Source organism: Tachyglossus aculeatus, chromosome 5 (genome assembly GCF_015852505.1).
Source record: "Tachyglossus aculeatus isolate mTacAcu1 chromosome 5, mTacAcu1.pri, whole genome shotgun sequence".
NCBI classification, from domain to species: Eukaryota; Metazoa; Chordata; class Mammalia; order Monotremata; family Tachyglossidae; genus Tachyglossus; species Tachyglossus aculeatus.
Genome location: NC_052070.1, coordinates 64,973,390 through 64,991,209, shown reverse-complemented (window position 1 = coordinate 64,991,209; position 17,820 = coordinate 64,973,390). Strand labels below are relative to the sequence as shown.

The window sequence follows — 17,820 nt, the reverse complement described above, 5'->3', positions numbered from 1 at the left end:
ACTGAGGCACAGAGAAGTGACTTGCCCAGGGTCACACAGCAGACCAGGGGCGGGGCTGGGATTAGGACCCAGGTCCTTCTGGTTCCCAGGCCCGTGCTGCTCCTCGTGGGCAGGGAATCGCGCCTACAGATTCTTCTGTACTGTAGTTTCCCAAACACTTAGGACAGTCTTCTCTGCACGCAGTAAGCGCTCAATAAATACCCATGACTGACTGAGGCTAAAATATCCGGGCCGAGCCAGACCTGTCTGGGTTCTGCCACGAACAGGCCTGACTCCGCCTAGGAGCTGTGTATTGATGAGTAAGCGTGGCTCAGTGGAAGGAGCCTGGGCTTTGGAGTCAGAGGTCATGGGTTCAAATCCCGGCTCCGCCAACTGTCAGCTGTGTGACTTTGGGCAAGTCACTTCACTTCTCTGGGCCTCAGTTACCTCATCTGTAAAAGGGGGATTAAAAACTGTGAGCCCCCCGTGGGACAACCTGATCACCTTGTAACCTCCCCAGCGCTTAGAACAGTGCTTTGCACATGGCTCAGTGGAAAGCACACGGGCTTTGGAGTCCGAGGTCAGGAGTTCAAATCCCGGCTCCACCAATTGTCAGCTGTGTGACTTTGGGCAGGTCACTTCACTTCTCTGTGCCTCAGTTCCCTCATCTGTAAAATGGGGATTAAGACTGTGAGCCCCCCGTGAGACAACCTGATCACCTTGTAACCTCCCCAGCGCTTAGAACAGTGCTTTGCACATAGTAAGCACTTAATACATGCCATTATCATCATCATCACATAGTTAAGTGCTTAACAAATACCATCATCATTATTATTATTATGAGTCGACCGGCACCCACGTGGGGCTCAGCTTCGTGGGCATTTGTGGTTCCAACCACGTTGAGCGAGCAGAAAACCAAACCAGCAACGGGTCAGTCCTAGATGAGACGGGGCCAACCAGATCTTAAAGCACATTACAGTGTGCCAGGAACTGTACTAAGCACTGGGGTAGATACTAATTAATCAGGTCAGACACCGCCTCTTGTCCCACATAGGGCTTCAAGTCTTAATCCCCATTACTGCCTGCAGAGAAGACTGTCCTAAGTGTTTGGGAAACTACAGTACGGAAGAGTCTGTAGACGCGATTCCCTGCCCACAAGTAGCAACACGGCCTTGTGGATAGAGCACAGGCTTGGGAGCCAGAAGAACCTAGCTCCTAATCCCAGCCCCGCCCCTAGTCTGCTGTGTGACCCTGGGCAAGTCACTTCTCTGTGCCTCAGTTCCCTCATCTGATCTTAAAGCAGATCTTAAAGCAGAGGATGAGCACGTTGGCCTGTCTCCCGGGTCCATCTCCCTTCCTTTGAATCTGTGAAGTACATAAATATCTTCAGGCCCCTTCTGGCATTGCCGTAGCTGGTGACAGCCCTGCTTTTCTGAGAAAAGTGATTCAGGGACTTTCGCGAAGTAGGCTGCTAGGAGGGGATTCTAGGGGGTGGAGTTTCCTCAGGTGGGAAAGAATTCAAAATAGGGATGAGGCCAAAGAGGAAAAATATGCCGCAGATTGGAGCTTTTTTTGGAACCAAAAGGTCCCAGAACTGTTGACCTTCAGATCCCAGCCTGGTTGGGAAACAGGCTGGGCGGGCGGGTGGAGATGGGTCAGGGGGAGAGACCGAGATTCCTCAATAACGTTGGACCTTTAGATTACACTTGGGAGGCCGTAAAGAAGATCAGACAGGTAATTCTGTCTCCATTTAGCTTTTGCCTAGTCTAAGGTGCTTGTTCTTGGGCTGTGACTGACGACATGAATGAGCAGCTGCTGTGTGTTTTTCATCTTCCCCATTAGCAGCAGAACCAGTACTCTGATTTCCCTGTTTTTCCCATGAGGGGGGAAAAATACAAAACAAAACAAAACAAAAAAAATTCTCCCTGGTGTAATAATAGCTGTGTTTCTCTAAAGGGAGGGTCATTTTACTGCAGATTTCAGGGCCAGATACAGAGCCCCGGTTGAGTGTCTGGATCTGTTTGATGGCCCCAGAGAATTTAAGGGATTAACAAAGAACTTGGTGTATCTGCTTCCAACAGGCCTCAGTGTGGATTTTTGAGAGGGAAGCTCAAATCGTTGGTTAAGCAGGCTCCAGGAAACAAGTTTACAGGATAGCTGTCTGTCCTCCATTTTTCAATCAATTGTATTTATTGAGCACTTACTGTAAGCAGAGCACTGTACTAAACATTTGAGGGAGTATGATAAAACAATATAACTGTCACGTTCCCTTCCCACGATGATCTTACAATAGAGTAAGCCCAACCCTTGAAGGAGGGAGCGGTCTCAACATGCAGATGGGTTGAGATAAATAGAACCCAGGGGGTGGACTTCCCGGGAACACTGACATGAAGAAGAATCAATCAATAGTACTTATTGAGCACTTACTGCATGCCGAGCACTGTACTAGGCGCTTGGGAGAGTACAAGACAACAGAGTTGGTAGACACATTCCCTGCCCACCAGGAGTTTCAGAGCGGCTGCTCTCTTCCCCTCTCTGAGTCTGACATAACCTTTTGACATGACCAACTTTCCTAGGAAGAAAACTGAAAACAAAGAACATTTCCCTGAACTATGTTGATTTGGCCGAATTGGATTAAGGTGACTCCAACCCTCCTAACAAAGATTATAGGTTAAGAATATGCTAGTAAATGAAGTATCTGGATAACTGAGTAAGAAAAACTGGGTTTGACCTTTAATTTTCTGGATATTTACATGAAAGGGCTTGTCTTGTAGGTTTTTTTTTTTTTGTTTGACATTCAGAATTTCATCAATTATTCACTTTACTTGGCATTGACAGACATAGTCATTGGGATAGAAATACTAATGTATCAAACATGAGATACCCAGGTAACCAGTGGTATGACATAACCTTACAATCGAACCTGACATAGGCTTTTTTTTTAATGACTCACTGCATCATCACAACCTCATTTCTTGCACCGCCAGTTCTGTCAGAGTCTCTTCTTAAATTTTAAAAAGTCTGGGTCTGGAAATGTGCCAGGAAACGTGTCTCCAATCTCTGTTTCACTGTACTCTCCCATATGCTTAATACAGTGCTCTCCATAGAGCAAGCACTCAAAAATACCATCGATGATGTTGATGATACGAGACCACTCTGTTTTTTAATGGTATTTGTTTTAAGCGCTTATGATGTGCCAAGCACTGCACTAAGTGCTAGGGTAGGTAGAAGATAATCAGGTTGGACACAGTCTATGTCCCATGTGGGTCTCACAGTCTTCAACCCCACTTTACAGATGAGGTAACTGAGGCACAGAGAAATTAAGTGACATGCCCAAGATCACACAGCAGGCAAGTAGCAGATCTGGGATTTGAACCCAGGTCCTCTGACACCTAGCCCACGCTCTTTCCATGCTGCTTTTCTGTTTCTCTGGGTAATCTCGCCTGACGGGATTAGTGGTGGCAAGCAAATTCCTCATGCATCTCATTGTGGGAGAGAAGGTTCTTTCCATTTGTCTTCCATTCTCCAGCCCCCTACCCTCCCTCCCAAATTAGCTCTCCTCCCCTTCCCTCAAATCTTAGACCCACGAGCTACACTGCTGCCATAATAATAAGAATGATAATAATAAAATGCATAAAGCCCCTTATTTGCGTGCCAAGAACCGGTCTAAGTGCTGAGGTAGATACACGTTCAGCAGGTTGTCACAGTCCCTGTTGCACATGGGGCTCACAGTCGAAGTAGAAGGGGGTAGGATTTAATCCCCGTTTTACAGATGAAGAAACTGAGGCCCAGAGAAATGAAGTGACGTCACCCAGCAGTCAAATGGCATAGACAGAATTAGAACCCAGGACCTCTGACTCTCAAGCCTGTGCTCCTTCCACTAGCCTACGCTCCTTCCTATTTGCACTGCTCCTGAGCCAAACTGTCTGTACATAGTTTGGGTGTTTCCTCGTTTCACAAGACCTAAAGCTGCCCAACAGAGTGTCATCTTCCTATTTCCTAGAAGCTTGGGGCTTCAAATGTTCCATGATCTTCACTACCATAATTCATGTTTATTTTGCTACTAGGAGTGGTTTAAACTGTTAATGAAATATGGGCCAATAGAACTGATTAATAGCTACTAAAGACACAGTCACTTTAGGGATTCAGATGCCAGGGAGCTTACTTTTGAAGGGCCGCTGCTTGAATGAGGCACCAGAATGTGAAGGAGTGAGCTATGGAAATATCCTTTTTTCATAAGCCCAGTGTCGAGGGGGTCCCTCTTTCCACCAAAACAAACAAAAACTAATCCTTTGGGTGGTTGCGGGGGGTCTGGACTGGTGAACGGTACGCAGGGAGAATTGCCAGATGAGGCTGTACACGGCTTGAATAAGTTATACGTGGCTTGAATCTCGGGCCTTATTATAACCGTATCTCAGTCACAGAACAGACACACGCGCTCGTTCCCAAGGGGCTGTCCGTTGCGTGCCACGCCATAATTCCGATTTAAGCGTGCCACGCCATACTTCTGACTTCAATCCTCGCCTACAGGGTTATTGTTCACCTCTGTTTACTTTCTGCCCAAGTTGTGAGGTTGGGTCAGCAACTGCGCCGGGTAAGACCTGCGTGCATTCCGCGAGCCTGAAATTCCCGGGAAAGAGCTCGGGGCGGCCGAGGACGCCAACGCAAGGGAGTTAACCACGCAGACCTATTGTAAATAGGAAGTTTCTTCTTTGCAGGAGCTGGATCTGGGGGTGTGGAGCTGCGGGTTTCGTGCGTGAGAGGGAGAGAGAGAGAGAGCGGGGCATCTGGCCTGCCCGGTGGGGGCCTGCTAACGGAGTCACCCCAGTTTCTCCCCAGGATGGGACCAGTAGCTGCCCTGTCCGGCATTTACCTATTATTTGTCTATTTATTTTATTTTGTTAACAGACTGTGAGCCCACTGTTGGGTAGGGACTGTCTCTATATGTTGCCAACCTGTACTTCCCAAGCGCTTAGTCCAGTGTCCTGCACATAGTAAGCGCTCAATAAATACGATTGATTGACCACTAGGATAGAGCAACGACAAATTAAGGCCTAGAGCACTGGAAAAACGACAGGAGGAGCAGAGTGAGGCATGTGCAGAGTAGCCGGAGAAGGGCCAGCGTCCTCAAATGAACCCAGGCTGCTCTTTCCCCGCCCCTCCCCTCCACTGGGCGTTCACGACGCAGCCCAAGTTCACCCCGGGGGGATGGGGGAGCTCAGGGAGGGCCCACCCCCTCCCCACCAGTTATCCCTTCTCCTCCCCATCCCCACGCCCATCTGGACCACCAGATTCCCCCTTTTCGGGGCTATAAAAGGCTTTAAAGACAGACGGGTCGCTCCCACAGAGTGTACCCCGGGGAGGGTAATAATAATACTAATGAAAATAATGGCATTTATTAAGCGCTTACTATGTGCAAAGCACTGGTCTAAGCGCTGGGGAGGTTACAACGTGATCAGGCTGCCCCACGGGGGGCTCACAGTCTGAATCCCCATTTTACAGATGAGGGAACTGAGGCCCAGAGCCCACTGTTGGGTAGGGACTGTCTCTATATGTTGCCAATTTGTACTTCCCAAGGGCTTAGTACAGTGCTCTGCACATAGTAAGCGCTCAATAAATACGATTGATGGTGATGATGATGAAGTGACTTGCCCAAAGTCACACAGCTGACAACTGGCGGAGCCGGGATTTGAACCCGGGACCCCCGACTCCAAAGCCCGTCGGTAAATGCCACTGGGACAGACCAATGTCAGGCAATCATCTGTCTACCTGTTCTGCTTGTTTTGTTGTCTGCCTCCCCCTTCTAGACTGTGAGCCCGTTGTTGGGTGGGGACCTTCTCTATTATGTTGCCAATTTGTACTTCCCGAGCGCTTAGTACAGTGCCCCGCACCCCTTAAGCGCTCGGTAAATGCCACTGAGACAGATCAATGTCAGTCAATCATCTGTCTACTTGTTCTGCTTGTTTTGTTGTCTGCCTCCCCCTTCTAGACTGTGAGCCCGTTGTTGGGGAGGGACCGTCTCTATCATGTTGCCGATTTGTACTTCCCGAGCGCTTAGTACAGTGCTCTGCACACAGTCAGCGCTCAATAAATACAATTGAATGAATGAACGATCGGATCGATGGAGGGCCACCTCTCCCTCCCTCCTCCCCCCCCCCCCAGGCCACGAGGCAAGCACCTGCTCCGCCCCCTGGGTCTTCACTGCAGTCCCGAGCGCTTACTACAGTGCTCCGCACCTCGTAAGCTCTCGATAAGTGCCAATGAGACAGATCAATGTAAATCAATCGATTGATTGATTGATGGACACCCCTCCTCCTCCTCCCCAAGCCTCAAGACAAGCACCTGCTCCTCCCCCTTCACTGCAGCCCCGAGCGCTTAGTACAGTGTTCCGCGCCTCGTAAGCGCTCGACAAATGCCATTGATCGATTGATTTGATTGACAGACCCCCCTCCCCCCGGTTTTCCTTGCAACACTGGGTGGATGGATGGAGACGCCCCTTTTCCCTCTCAATCAATCAATCAATCGCATTTATTGAGCGCTTACTGTGTGCAGAGCACTGTACTAAGCGCTTGGGAAGTACAAGTTGGCAACATATAGAGACGGTCCCTACCCAACAGTGGGCTCACAGTCCCCCAGCCCCCAGCCCCCAGGGGTCCCCAGAAAAGCTGGGCAGGCCGCCCCCCCACCCATCCTCCTCCCACCCCTCCTTCCTGGTCATTCATTCCTTCAATCGTATTTGTACATATTTATTACTCTATTTTATTTGTACATATTTATTACTTTATTTTATTAATGAGGTGTACATAGCTCTTATTCTATTTATTCTGATGGCATTGACACCTGTCTACTTGTTTGGTTTTACTGTCTGTCTCCCCCTTCTAGACTGTGAGCCTGCTGTTGGGTAGGGACAGTCTCTATAACAACAACAACAACAACAATAATAATAATAATATTTGTGCCAAGCACTGTTCTAAGCGCTGGGGGGGAACACAAGGTGATCAGGTTGTCCCCCGTGGGGCTCACAGTCTCAATCCCCATTTTACAGATGAGGGAACCGAGGCCCAGAGAGGTTAAGTGACTTGCCCGAGGTCACACAGCAGACGAGTGGTGGGGCCGGGATTAGAACCCATGACCTCTGATTCCCAAGCCCGGGCTCTTACTACTAGGCCATGCTGCCCATCTATATGTTGCCCATCTGTACTTCCCAAGCGCTTAGTCCAGTGCTCTGCACCCAGTCAGCGCTCAATGAAGCCACGCTGCTGAATGAATGACTATTTATTGACTGCTTACTGGGTGCAAAGCACTGGACTAAGCGCTTGACCTCTACAGCCTCCCGTCCCCCCACCACCCTTGGGGCTGGGGTTTGGGAGGGGAGGGGGTCCTGGGGGGGGAAGGGTGGAGCCCCTTAGGGGGAGGGGCAGGGCGGAAAAAAAAAAAGAAAATGGGCCTAGGACCAGCTCCCCTCCCCATGGGTCTAGAACAGTGCTTGGCACAAAGTCAGCGCTTAACAAATACTATTATCATTATTATTATTATTATTATCATCCCCGCTATTGGGTAGGATCCGTCTCTATATGTTACCAACTTGTACTTCCCAGGCGCTTAGTACAGTGCTCTGCACACAGTAAGCGCTCAATAAAGAATGAATGGACGAATGTTATTATTATTATTATTATTATATCCCCACCCCCTCCACCGCGACCGCCGCCACCGGGAAGACCCCCAGGACCGCCCTCCGAGAGGGTGGGGGCCTGCCGGGGGGGAGGGGGGACACCCACTCCCCAACAGGGCTTAGAACAGTGCTTTGCACATAATAAGGGCTTCATTCATTCATTCATTCATTCAATCGTATTTATTGAGCGCTTATTGTGTGCAGAGCACTGTACTAAGCGCTTGGGAAGTACAAGTTGGCAACATCTAGAGACGGTCCCTACCCAACAGCGGGCTCACAGTCTAGAAGGGGGAGACAGACAACGAAACAAAACACATTAATAAAATAAATAGAATAAATATGAACAGATAAAATAGAGTAATAAATACGTACAAACATATATACAATAAATCAATCAATCGTATTGAGCGCTTACTGTGTGCAGAGCACTGTACTAAGCGCTTGGGAAGTACAAGTCGGCAACATATAGAGACAGTCCCTACCCAACAGCGGGCCATCATTATTATCAGAGGGTGGCACTAGGGGAGGGGAGGAAAGGGGAGGAGGATGGGGGGGATGGGGAAGCAGAAGCAGCGTGGCTCAGTGCCTTTGGAGTCCGCGGTCATGGGTTCAAATCCCGCTCCGCCACTTGTCAGCTGTGTGACTTTGGGCAAGTCACAACTTCTCCGTGCCTCAGTTACCTCATCTGTAAAATGGGGATGAAGACGGTGAGCCCCACGTGGGCCAACCTGATCACCCTGTATCCCCCCCCAGCGCTTAGAACAGTGCCTTGCACATAGTAAGCGCTTAAGAAACGGCATCATTATCATGATTATCACCTTTTAGACTGTGAGCCCACTGATGGGTAGGGCCTGTCTCTATATGTTGCCAACCTGTACTTCCCAGGCGCTTAGTACAGCGCTCAGCACACAGTAAGGGCTCAATAAATACGATTGATTGATTGATGATTGATTATGGGGAGGGGGCGGCCACTCCTTCCACAGCCCCCTCCCCCCGAGCCCCCTCCCCTCTCCCGGGGGAGGGGACAACAACTGACCTGTGTGAGTCCTTAGGTGAGCTTTGAGGTGGGAGGACTTGCCGTAAACTTTCTCGCAGCCCGCGTAGTGGCATCTGTGCTTTTTCTGGGGGGAGTCGGGTCGGGCTCGCCCCCTCCTGCTCCTTTGTCTGAGGCTGGGGTCGGAGCCGGCCGGGCTTCGGGGGGAAGGGGACCCCGAGGACACGAGGACCACCCCCCCAGGCCCGGGGACCCCTCCACCGGGCCCCAGGACCAACCCACCGGGGCCCAGGCCCAGCCCACCGGGCCCGGGCTCCTCTTCGACTAGGCCCCGGCCCGGTCCCCTCTCCCTTTTGGGGTGGTTTTCTTTTTTCGGCAGAGGCAGGGGAGGGTCCGGGATGTGTTGGTTGAGATCGGCCAGGATGCGGGCCACCACGAACAGGGAGGCGTTGTCCTTTCCCGCCTCCTTCCCTTCCCTCCTGTCTTCGGCCTGCAGGAAACCTTCCCCCCGAAGGGCCGGCTCCCCCTCGGGCCTGTGGATGACGGCCCGGTTGGACATGGAAACAAGGCACTCGGCTGCGAAATGATCCACATAGGCGGCTGCTGCCATTTTACAGCTCAGTTCTTCGTCGGAAAAAAAAAATAATAATCGTCCAAATTGCACTTTCCCCTCCCTCCCACCTCCCCACACCCCTAGAATGAAAAAGGAAAGGGGTGGGGGGGTGGGGAGGAAAAAGGAGGACGAAAAATCCCCAGGCTGGTGGGAGTGGAGGGATGGGGCGTGGGTTTTTTTTTACCAGAACCGAGCTCGATTCAAGAGGGTCCCGCCCGGCTGAGCGTGAAAAAGTAAATGCATGTAAAGTCCGGTGGAAAAGAGGAAAAATTTAAAAGAAAGGAAGCAATCCCAGCTCGGAGGGCCGCTTCTTCATCGGCTCTGAAAGACGTGTTTGGGTTCTTTTCCCAGTGCCCGAAGAAAAATGACGAGAAGAAGGATGATAGTAACGAGGAGCCGTCTCTTTCTACCCCTTTCCTTGCATTGTGACAGTAGAATAAGCTTCGCCCGTTATTGGCGCCTCGGGTCTGGTGGATGATGGGCGTGGCCCGGGGTGAACATCTGGGCCCGACGTCACCCCAGGAGCCTGGGGCAGATCGCGGGGCTGCGTGTGAAGAGCAGGGGCTGGAGGAAGGGAAAAGAGAAGGAAGAGAATGGGGGGGAAAAAAAACCCGAAAAAACGCAACGGCGGCGTCCAGAACAGAGCCGGGAGGGGCTCGGGAGGCGGCCGGGACCGAGCCGAGGAAACGGAGAAGGCCATTGGCCGGGGCGGCGGGGCGCCGGCCAATCGGCGGCCTGCAAGGGATACATCTCCGAGTCGCCATGTTGCCGCAGCCAATGGGAGGGCAGCTCCCGGCCGGCCGAGCGCGGCCCAGAAATTAGAAATGATAAGGCCGTGGCCGGCCTCAGCCAAACCTTCTCCGCAGACGCTGCGCGGTTTCAGGGTGGGGTCTTGGTGGAAATGGTCCCACCCCCTCCCTCCTGGCTCAGACACCTCATTCGGGGCTTGGGCCACCATTGCGCCTCCGCCCCGCCCCTCTTTTTGTCTTTTTTTAAATAATAATAATAATAATGATGGCATTTATGAAGCGCTTACTTTGTGCAAAGCACTGTTCTAGGCGCTGGGGTAATAATAATAATAATAATGACGGCGTTTGTTAAGCGCTTACTTTGTGCAAAGCACTGTTCTAAGCGCCGGGGTAATGAGAATAAATAATGATAATAAATAATGATAGTGATGGCATTTGTTAAGCGCTTACTTTGTGCAAAGCACTGTTCTAGGCGCTGGGATAATAATAATAATGACGGCGTTTGTTAAGCGCTTACTTTGTGCAAAGCACTGTTCTAAGCGCTGGGGTAATGAGAATAAATAATGATAATAAATAATGATAATGATGGCATTTGTTAAGCGCTTACTTTGTGCAAAGCACTGTTCTAAGCGCTAGGGTAATAATAATAATAATGATGGCATTTGTTAAGCGCTTACCATGTGCAAAGCACTGTTCTAAGCGCTGGGGTAATGATAATAATGATGGCATTTGTTAAGCGCTTACCATGTGCAAAGCACTGTTCTAAGCGCTGGGGTAGTGATAATAATAATAATGATGGCATTTGTTAAGCGCTTACTTTGTGCAAAGCACGGTTCTAAGCGCTGGGGTAATAATAATAGTGATGGCATTTGTTAAGCGCTTACTATGTTCTAAGCGCTGGGGTAATAATAATAATAATAACAATGATGGCATTTGTTAAGCGCTTACTATGTGCAAAGCACTGTTCTAAGCGCTGGGGTAATGATCATAATAATAATAATGGCATTTATCAAGCACTTACTATGTGCAAAGCACTGTTCTAAGCGCTGGGGTAATGATAATAATAATAATGATGGCATTTGTTAAGCGCTTACTATGTGCAAAGCACTGTTCTAAGCGCTGGGATAATGCTAATAATAATAATGATGATGGCATTTGTTAAGCGCTTACTATGTGCAAAGCACTGTTCTAAGCGCTGGGGTAATAATGATAATGATGGCATTTGTTAAGCGCTTACTATGTGCAAAGCACTGTTCTAAGCGCTGGGGTAATGATCATAATAATAATAATGGCATTTATCAAGCGCTTACTATGTGCAAAGCACTGTTCTAAGCGCTGGGGTAATGATAATAATAATAATAATGGCATTTGTTAAGCGTTTACTATGTGCAAAGCACTGTTCTAAGCGCTGGGGTAATAATAATAATGATGGCACTTGTTAAGCGCTTACTTTGTGCAAATCACTGTTCTAAGCGCTGGGGTAATAATAATAATAATGATGGCATTTGTTAAGCACTTACTATGTGCAAAGCACTGTTCTAAGCGCTGGGGTAATAATAATAATAATAATGATGTCATTTGTTAAGCGTTTACTATGTGCAAAGCACTGTTCTAAGCGCGGGGTAATGATAATAATAATAATAATGGCATTTGTTAAGCGTTTACTATGTGCAAAGCACTGTTCTAAGCGCTGGGGTAATAATAATAATGATGGCATTTATTAAGCGCTTACTATGCACAAAGCACTGTTCTAAGCGCTGGGGAGGTTACAAGGTGATCAATCTTCTAGACTGTGAGCCCACTGTTGGGTAAGGACCGTCTCTATATGTTGCCAACTTGTACTTCCCAAGCGCTTAGTACAGTGCTCTGCACACAGTAAGTGCTCAATAAATACGATTGATTGATCAGTTTGTCCCATCGGGGGGCTCCCAGTCTTAATCCCCATTTTACAGATGAGGTAACTGAGGCCCAGAGAAGTGAAGTGACTTGCCCGAAGTCACCCAGCTGACAATTGGCGGAACCGGGATTTGAACCCATGAACTCTGACTCCAAAATCCGGGCTCTTTCCACTGAGCCACGCTGCTTCTCCCACTTGTCAGCTGTGTGATTTTGGGCAAGTCACTTAGCTTCTCGGAGCCTCAGTCACCTCATCTGTAAAATGGGGGTTAAAACTGTGAGCCCCACGTGGGACAACCTGATCACCTTGTATCCCCCCAGCGCTTAGAACAGTGCTTCGCACATAGTAAGCGCTTAACAAATGACATCATTATTATCATTAAGCGCTTACTGGGTGCCAAGCACTGTTCTAAGCACTGGAATCTTGTTTTGTTGTCTGTCTCCCCCTTCTAGACTGTGAGCCCATTGTTGGGTAGGGATTGATTCTGTTGCTGAATTGTACTTTCCAAGCGCTTAGTCCAGTGGTCTGCACACAGTAAGCGCTCAATAAATACGATGGAGTGAATAAAGGAATGAATGAATCTATATTGGATCGGCGGTGATGTCATTCCTTGCGGGGAGATCAATCAATCAATCCTATTTATTGAGCGCTTACTGTGTGCAGAGCACTGTACTAAGCGCTTGGGGAGCATGGGATTGTGGAGATGGTCATTTGGAAGCTCTGTGAGATAAGCACCTCTCCTCCCATCCCACGCTTTGTGATCACCAAGACTGTGATCTGTGAGCCCACTGTTGGGTAGGGACTGTCTCTATATGTTTCCAACTTGTACTTCCCAAGCGCTTAGTACAGTGCTCTGCACACAGTAAGCACTCAATAAATACGATTGATTGATTGATTGATTGATTGATCACCAGGCCCAACTGCCAGCGAGGGAGCCCGGCCGGGCTGGGAGACCCTCTGGCTGCCTCTGTCCCATTGTCTCCTGCTGCTAGTGAAACCGAGGAATGTCAAAACCTGTTTCTCCCCATTACAATCTCTCTTCCTTGGCAATAAGCTCCCCGCATCAGAGAACACCGGGAAGATCGGATAACTCTGAAAAAAAAAATCTACTTAGTGGCATTTACTGACCTGAAATGTATTTTAATTCCTGTCTCCCCCTCTAGATTTTATTTCTTCAAGTACTTTCTAGACTGTAAGCTCGTCGTGGTCAGGGAATGTGTCTGTTTATGGTTATACTGTACTCTCACAAGCGCTTAGTAATCATAATGGCATTTATTAAGCGCTTACCATGTCTGAAGCACTGTTCTAAGCGCTGGGGAGGTACAAGGTGATCAGGTTGTCCCACGTGGGGCTCATTCATTCATTCATTCATTCATTCAATCATATTTATTGAGCACTTACTGTGTGCAGAGCACTGTACTAAGCGCTTGGGAAGAACAAGTTGGCAACATATAGAGACGGTCCCTATCCAACAGTGGGCTCACTGGCTCACAGTCTTAATCTCCATTGTACAGATGAGGTAACTGAGGCTCAGAGAAGTTAAGTGACTTGCCCAAGGTCACACAGCAGACGTGGCGGGGTGAAATTAGAACCCATGACCTCTGACTCCCAAGCCCCTGCTCTTTCCATTGAGCCACGCTGCTTCTCACTTAGCTCAGTAGTCTGCAAACAGAAAGCGCTTGATGAATATTACTGAATGAATGGCTTCCCCACTGCCTTCAAACATGCTCTCGTCTCCCTCATCCTAAAAAAAACCCTCCCTTGACCCAACAGCCCCCTCCAGTTACTGCCCCATCTCCCTCCTACCTTTCCTCTCCAAACTCCTGGGGCGAGTCGTCTACACTCTCTACCTCAAATTCCTCTCCTCCAACTCTCTCCTGGACCCCCTCCAATCTGGCTTCCACCCCCTCCACTCCACTGAAACCACCCTCTCAAAAGTCACCAGTGATCCCCTTCTTGCCAAATCCACTGGCCTCTACTCGATCCTAATCCTCCTCGACCTCTCCGCTGCCTTTGACAGTGTGGACCACCCCCTTCTCCTGGATAGTTTATCCAACCTTGGCTTCACGGACTCCGTCCTCTCCTGGTTCTCCTCCCGTCTCTCCGGCCGTTCTTTCTCAGTCTCCTTCGCGGGCTCCTCTGCCGCCTCCCATCCCCTAAATGTAGGGGTTCCTCTAGGCTCAGTTCTTGGCCCCCTTCTATTCTCCAGTGAAGCAGCGTGGCTCAGTGGAAAGAGCCCGGGCTTTGGAGTCAGAGGTCATGGGTTCTAATCCGACTCTGCCGCTCGTCACTTGTATGACCTTGGGCAAATCACTTAACTTCTCTGTGCCTCAGTTGCCTCATCTGTAAAATGGGGATAAAGACTGTGAGCCCCAAGTGGGACAACCTAATCATCTTGTAACCTCCCCAGCGCTTAGAACAGGGCTTTGCACATAGTAAGTGCTTAATAAGTGCCATTATTATTATTATTATTATCTACACTGGCTCCCTTGGAGAACTCATTTGCTCCCACGGCTTCAACTACCATCTCTATGCCGATGACACCCAAATCTACATTTCCTCCCCTCTTCTCTCTCCCTCCAGACTCACGTCTCCTGCTGCTCTCAGTACATCTCTACTCAGATGTCCTCCCTCCACCTCAAACTCAAAATGTCCAAGACAGAGCTCCTTATCTTCCCTCCCAAACCCTGTCCTCTCCTGAACTTTCCCAACACCGTAGGCGGCACAACCATCCTTCTCGTGTCACAAGCCCATAACCTTGGCGTCATCCTTGACTCCGGTCTCTCATTCAACCCACGTATCGAATCCGTCACCAACTCCTGTCGCTCTCACCTTCACAGCATCACCAAGATCCGCCCTTTCTTCTCCACCCAAGCCTCTACCACATTAGTACAATCACTCATCCCAACCCGCCTGGATTACTGCATCAGCCGCCTTTCTGACCTCCCATCCTCCTGCCTCTCCCCACTTCAATCCATACTTCACTCCGCTCCCTGGATTATCTTTTAGAGAAACGTTCAGGGAGTGTCACCCCCCTCCTCAAAAATCTCCAGTGGTTAAGCAACCAAACAAAAACTCCTCACTATTGGCTTCAAAGCTCTCCGTCACCTCGCCCCCTTCTACTTCACTTCCTTTCTCTCCTTCTCCATCCCAGCCCCCACACTCCGCTCCTCTGGCTCTTCACTGGGCCTCCATCTCACCTGCCTCAATGCCAACCCCTGGCCCACATCCTACCCCTGGCCTGGAATGCCCTGCCTCATAAATCCACGAAACAATCACTGTTCCTCCCTTCAAATCCCTACTGAAGGCTCACCTCCTCCAAGAGGCCTTCCCAGACTAAGCCCTGCTTTTTCTCAGCTCTCCCTCCCTTCCACATCACCATGACTCCCTCCCTTGGCTCTTCCCCTACTCCGTCCCACAGCACTTTTATGTATATATCTATAATTGGAAGCAGCGGGGCTCAGTGGAAAGAGCCTGGGCTTTGGAGTCAGAGGTCAGGGGTTCAAATCCCGGCTCCACCAATTGTCAGCTGTGTGACTTTGGGCAAGTCACTTAATCGATTGTATTTATTGAGCACTTACTGTGTGCAGAGCACTGTACTAAGTGCTTAGGAAGTACAAGTTGGCAACATATAGAGACGGTCCCTACCCAACAGTAGGCTCACAGTCTAGAACTTCTCTGTGCCTCATCTGTAAAATGGGGATTAAGATTGTGAGCCCCCTGTGGGACAACCTGATCACCTTGTAACCTCCTCAGCGCTTAGAACAGTGCTTTGCACACAGTAAGTGCTTAATAAATGCCATCATTATCATTATTATTATTATTATTATTATTATTATTGTATTTATAGTGATTCCTGTTCCTTGTCTGTTGTCTGTTTCTTCTCCCCCCGCCCCCCTCCCCCGCCACTGTGAGCCCATTGTGGGCAGAGATTGTCTCTCTTTATTGCTGCATTGTTCTTTCCAAGCGCTTAGTACAGTGCTCTGCACACAGTAAGCGCTCAATAAATACAATTGAGTGAATGAATGAATGCGAGTGCTCAATGCAGCACTAGGCACAGAGTAAGCAGTCAATAGGGAGAGAGTTCCCCCCCACCCAGCCCTACCTCCTTCCCCTCCCCACAGCACCTGTATATATGTTTGTACAGATTTATTACTCTATTTATTGTACTTGCACATATTTACTATTCTATTTATTTTGTTAATGATGTGCATTTAGCTTTAATTCTATTTATTTTGACGACTTGACACCTGTCCACATGTTTTGTTTTGTTGTCTGTCTCTCCCTTCTAGACTGTGAGCCCATTGTTGGGTAGGGACTGTCTCTATTGTTGCCAACTTGTACTTCCCAAGCGCTTAGTACAGTGTTCTGCACACAGTAAGAGCTCAATAAATACGATTGAATGAATGAATAGTGAGAGAGACAAAATGAAAGCACAGTGAGAGTAAGTTGGCAGAGTTATAGGAGCAAGCTGTGTGGGCTGGGTTGTGGTGTAAAAAGAGGAGCTTAGTATGCTGATTTTTTTCCAAAGCAAAAGAATTAAAATAATGTATTTCTCTACTCCACTTTGGTCAAGTTTCTCCATGGGATAACTGTGGTGTGAAGTGCCAACCTAATTACAGAATTTAGGGGATAAAGTAGTAGAGGGCAATAAAAGAATGTACTGAGTGACATTTGGGTGCAGTGCCCTGCACTAAGTGCACTTAGTGCACCAAGTGCACTAAGCACTTGGGAAAGTATTACAGAAGAATGAGACGGTGACGGTCTCACCTTCACAACCTCGCTAAAATCCACCCTTTCCTCTCCGTCTAAACTGCTACCATGTTAATGCAGTCACTCATCCGATCCCGCCTAGATTACTGAATCGGCCTCCTTTCTGACCTCGCAACCTCCTGCCTCTCCCCACTGCAGTCCATACTTCACAGCATTGCCCTGATCATCTTTCTACAAAAACGTTCAGGACATACGATTGAATGAATGAATGTCACCCCCGCTCCTCAAAAATCTCCAGTGGTTGCCTATTCACCTCCATATCAAACAAAAACTCCTGACCATTGGCTTTAAAGCAGTTTACCACCTTGCCCCCTCTGACCTCACCTCACTTCTCCCCTACTTCCCAGCCCGCACACTTCGCTCCTCGGTGCTGTCCTTCGCACTGCGCTGCGATCTCACCCGTCTCGCCACCAACCCCCGGCCCACATCCTACCTCTGGCCTGGTATGTACATATGCACATGTTGCAAGAACTAGAGGTAGCCTATGGGTTGGTGTGACTTGGAGTTTGGGAAGCGGGGTAGTCTTCTTGGAGTAGGTGGGATTTTGTGAGAGCTTTGAAGCTGGGGAGAGCTAGAGTCTGTCGGATTAGTGGGAAAGGGAATTTCAGACCACTGCAACATTAGTGTTATTCATTCAATCATATTTATTGAGCGCTTACTGTGTGCAGAGCACTGTACTAAGCACTTGGGAAGTACAAGTTGGCAACATATAGAGACGGTCCCTACCGAATAGCCGGCTCACAGTCTAGAAGCATTAGTAACACAAATGGCACGAGTTCACGCCTGTAGAGCCTGGGAGAGAACAGATTTGCTGGTCTTTATCCAACCTGTTTCTGGTTCCATCTGGGGCCTCACTGGTGTTTGAGCACCTCCTGAGAGTAAAGCACTGTACTAAGTGCTTGGCAGAGAACACCAGAACCAGAACACATGTTCCCTGCAGTACATAGAGCTCCTGGGCAGTCATACTTGGGATTTTCTTGCCTCTGCCAGGAACATTAATCAATTAATCATATTTATCGAGTGCTTATGGTGTGCAGAGCACTGTACTAAATGCTTGGGAGAGTATAATATAACTATAAAACAGACACATTCCCTGCCCACAATGAGCTTATAGTATCAGCCCATGTCTTTGTTACACAGCAT

The 17,820-nt window shown here is 48.9% G+C and overlaps 1 protein-coding gene across 1 annotated transcript in view; it reads right to left on the bottom strand.

The window, feature by feature from the left end:
• KLF13 (Kruppel like factor 13) overlaps positions 1 to 9,298 on the bottom strand; it is a 99,875-nt gene extending 90,577 nt beyond the window's left edge. The window contains exon 1 of the mRNA XM_038746262.1: positions 8,688 to 9,298. Within this exon, the coding sequence (XP_038602190.1) occupies positions 8,688 to 9,255 (568 nt within the window). The 5' untranslated portion in view covers positions 9,256 to 9,298. The remainder of the gene's footprint in view (positions 1 to 8,687) is intronic.
• Positions 9,299 to 17,820: the final 8,522 nt, after the last annotated feature.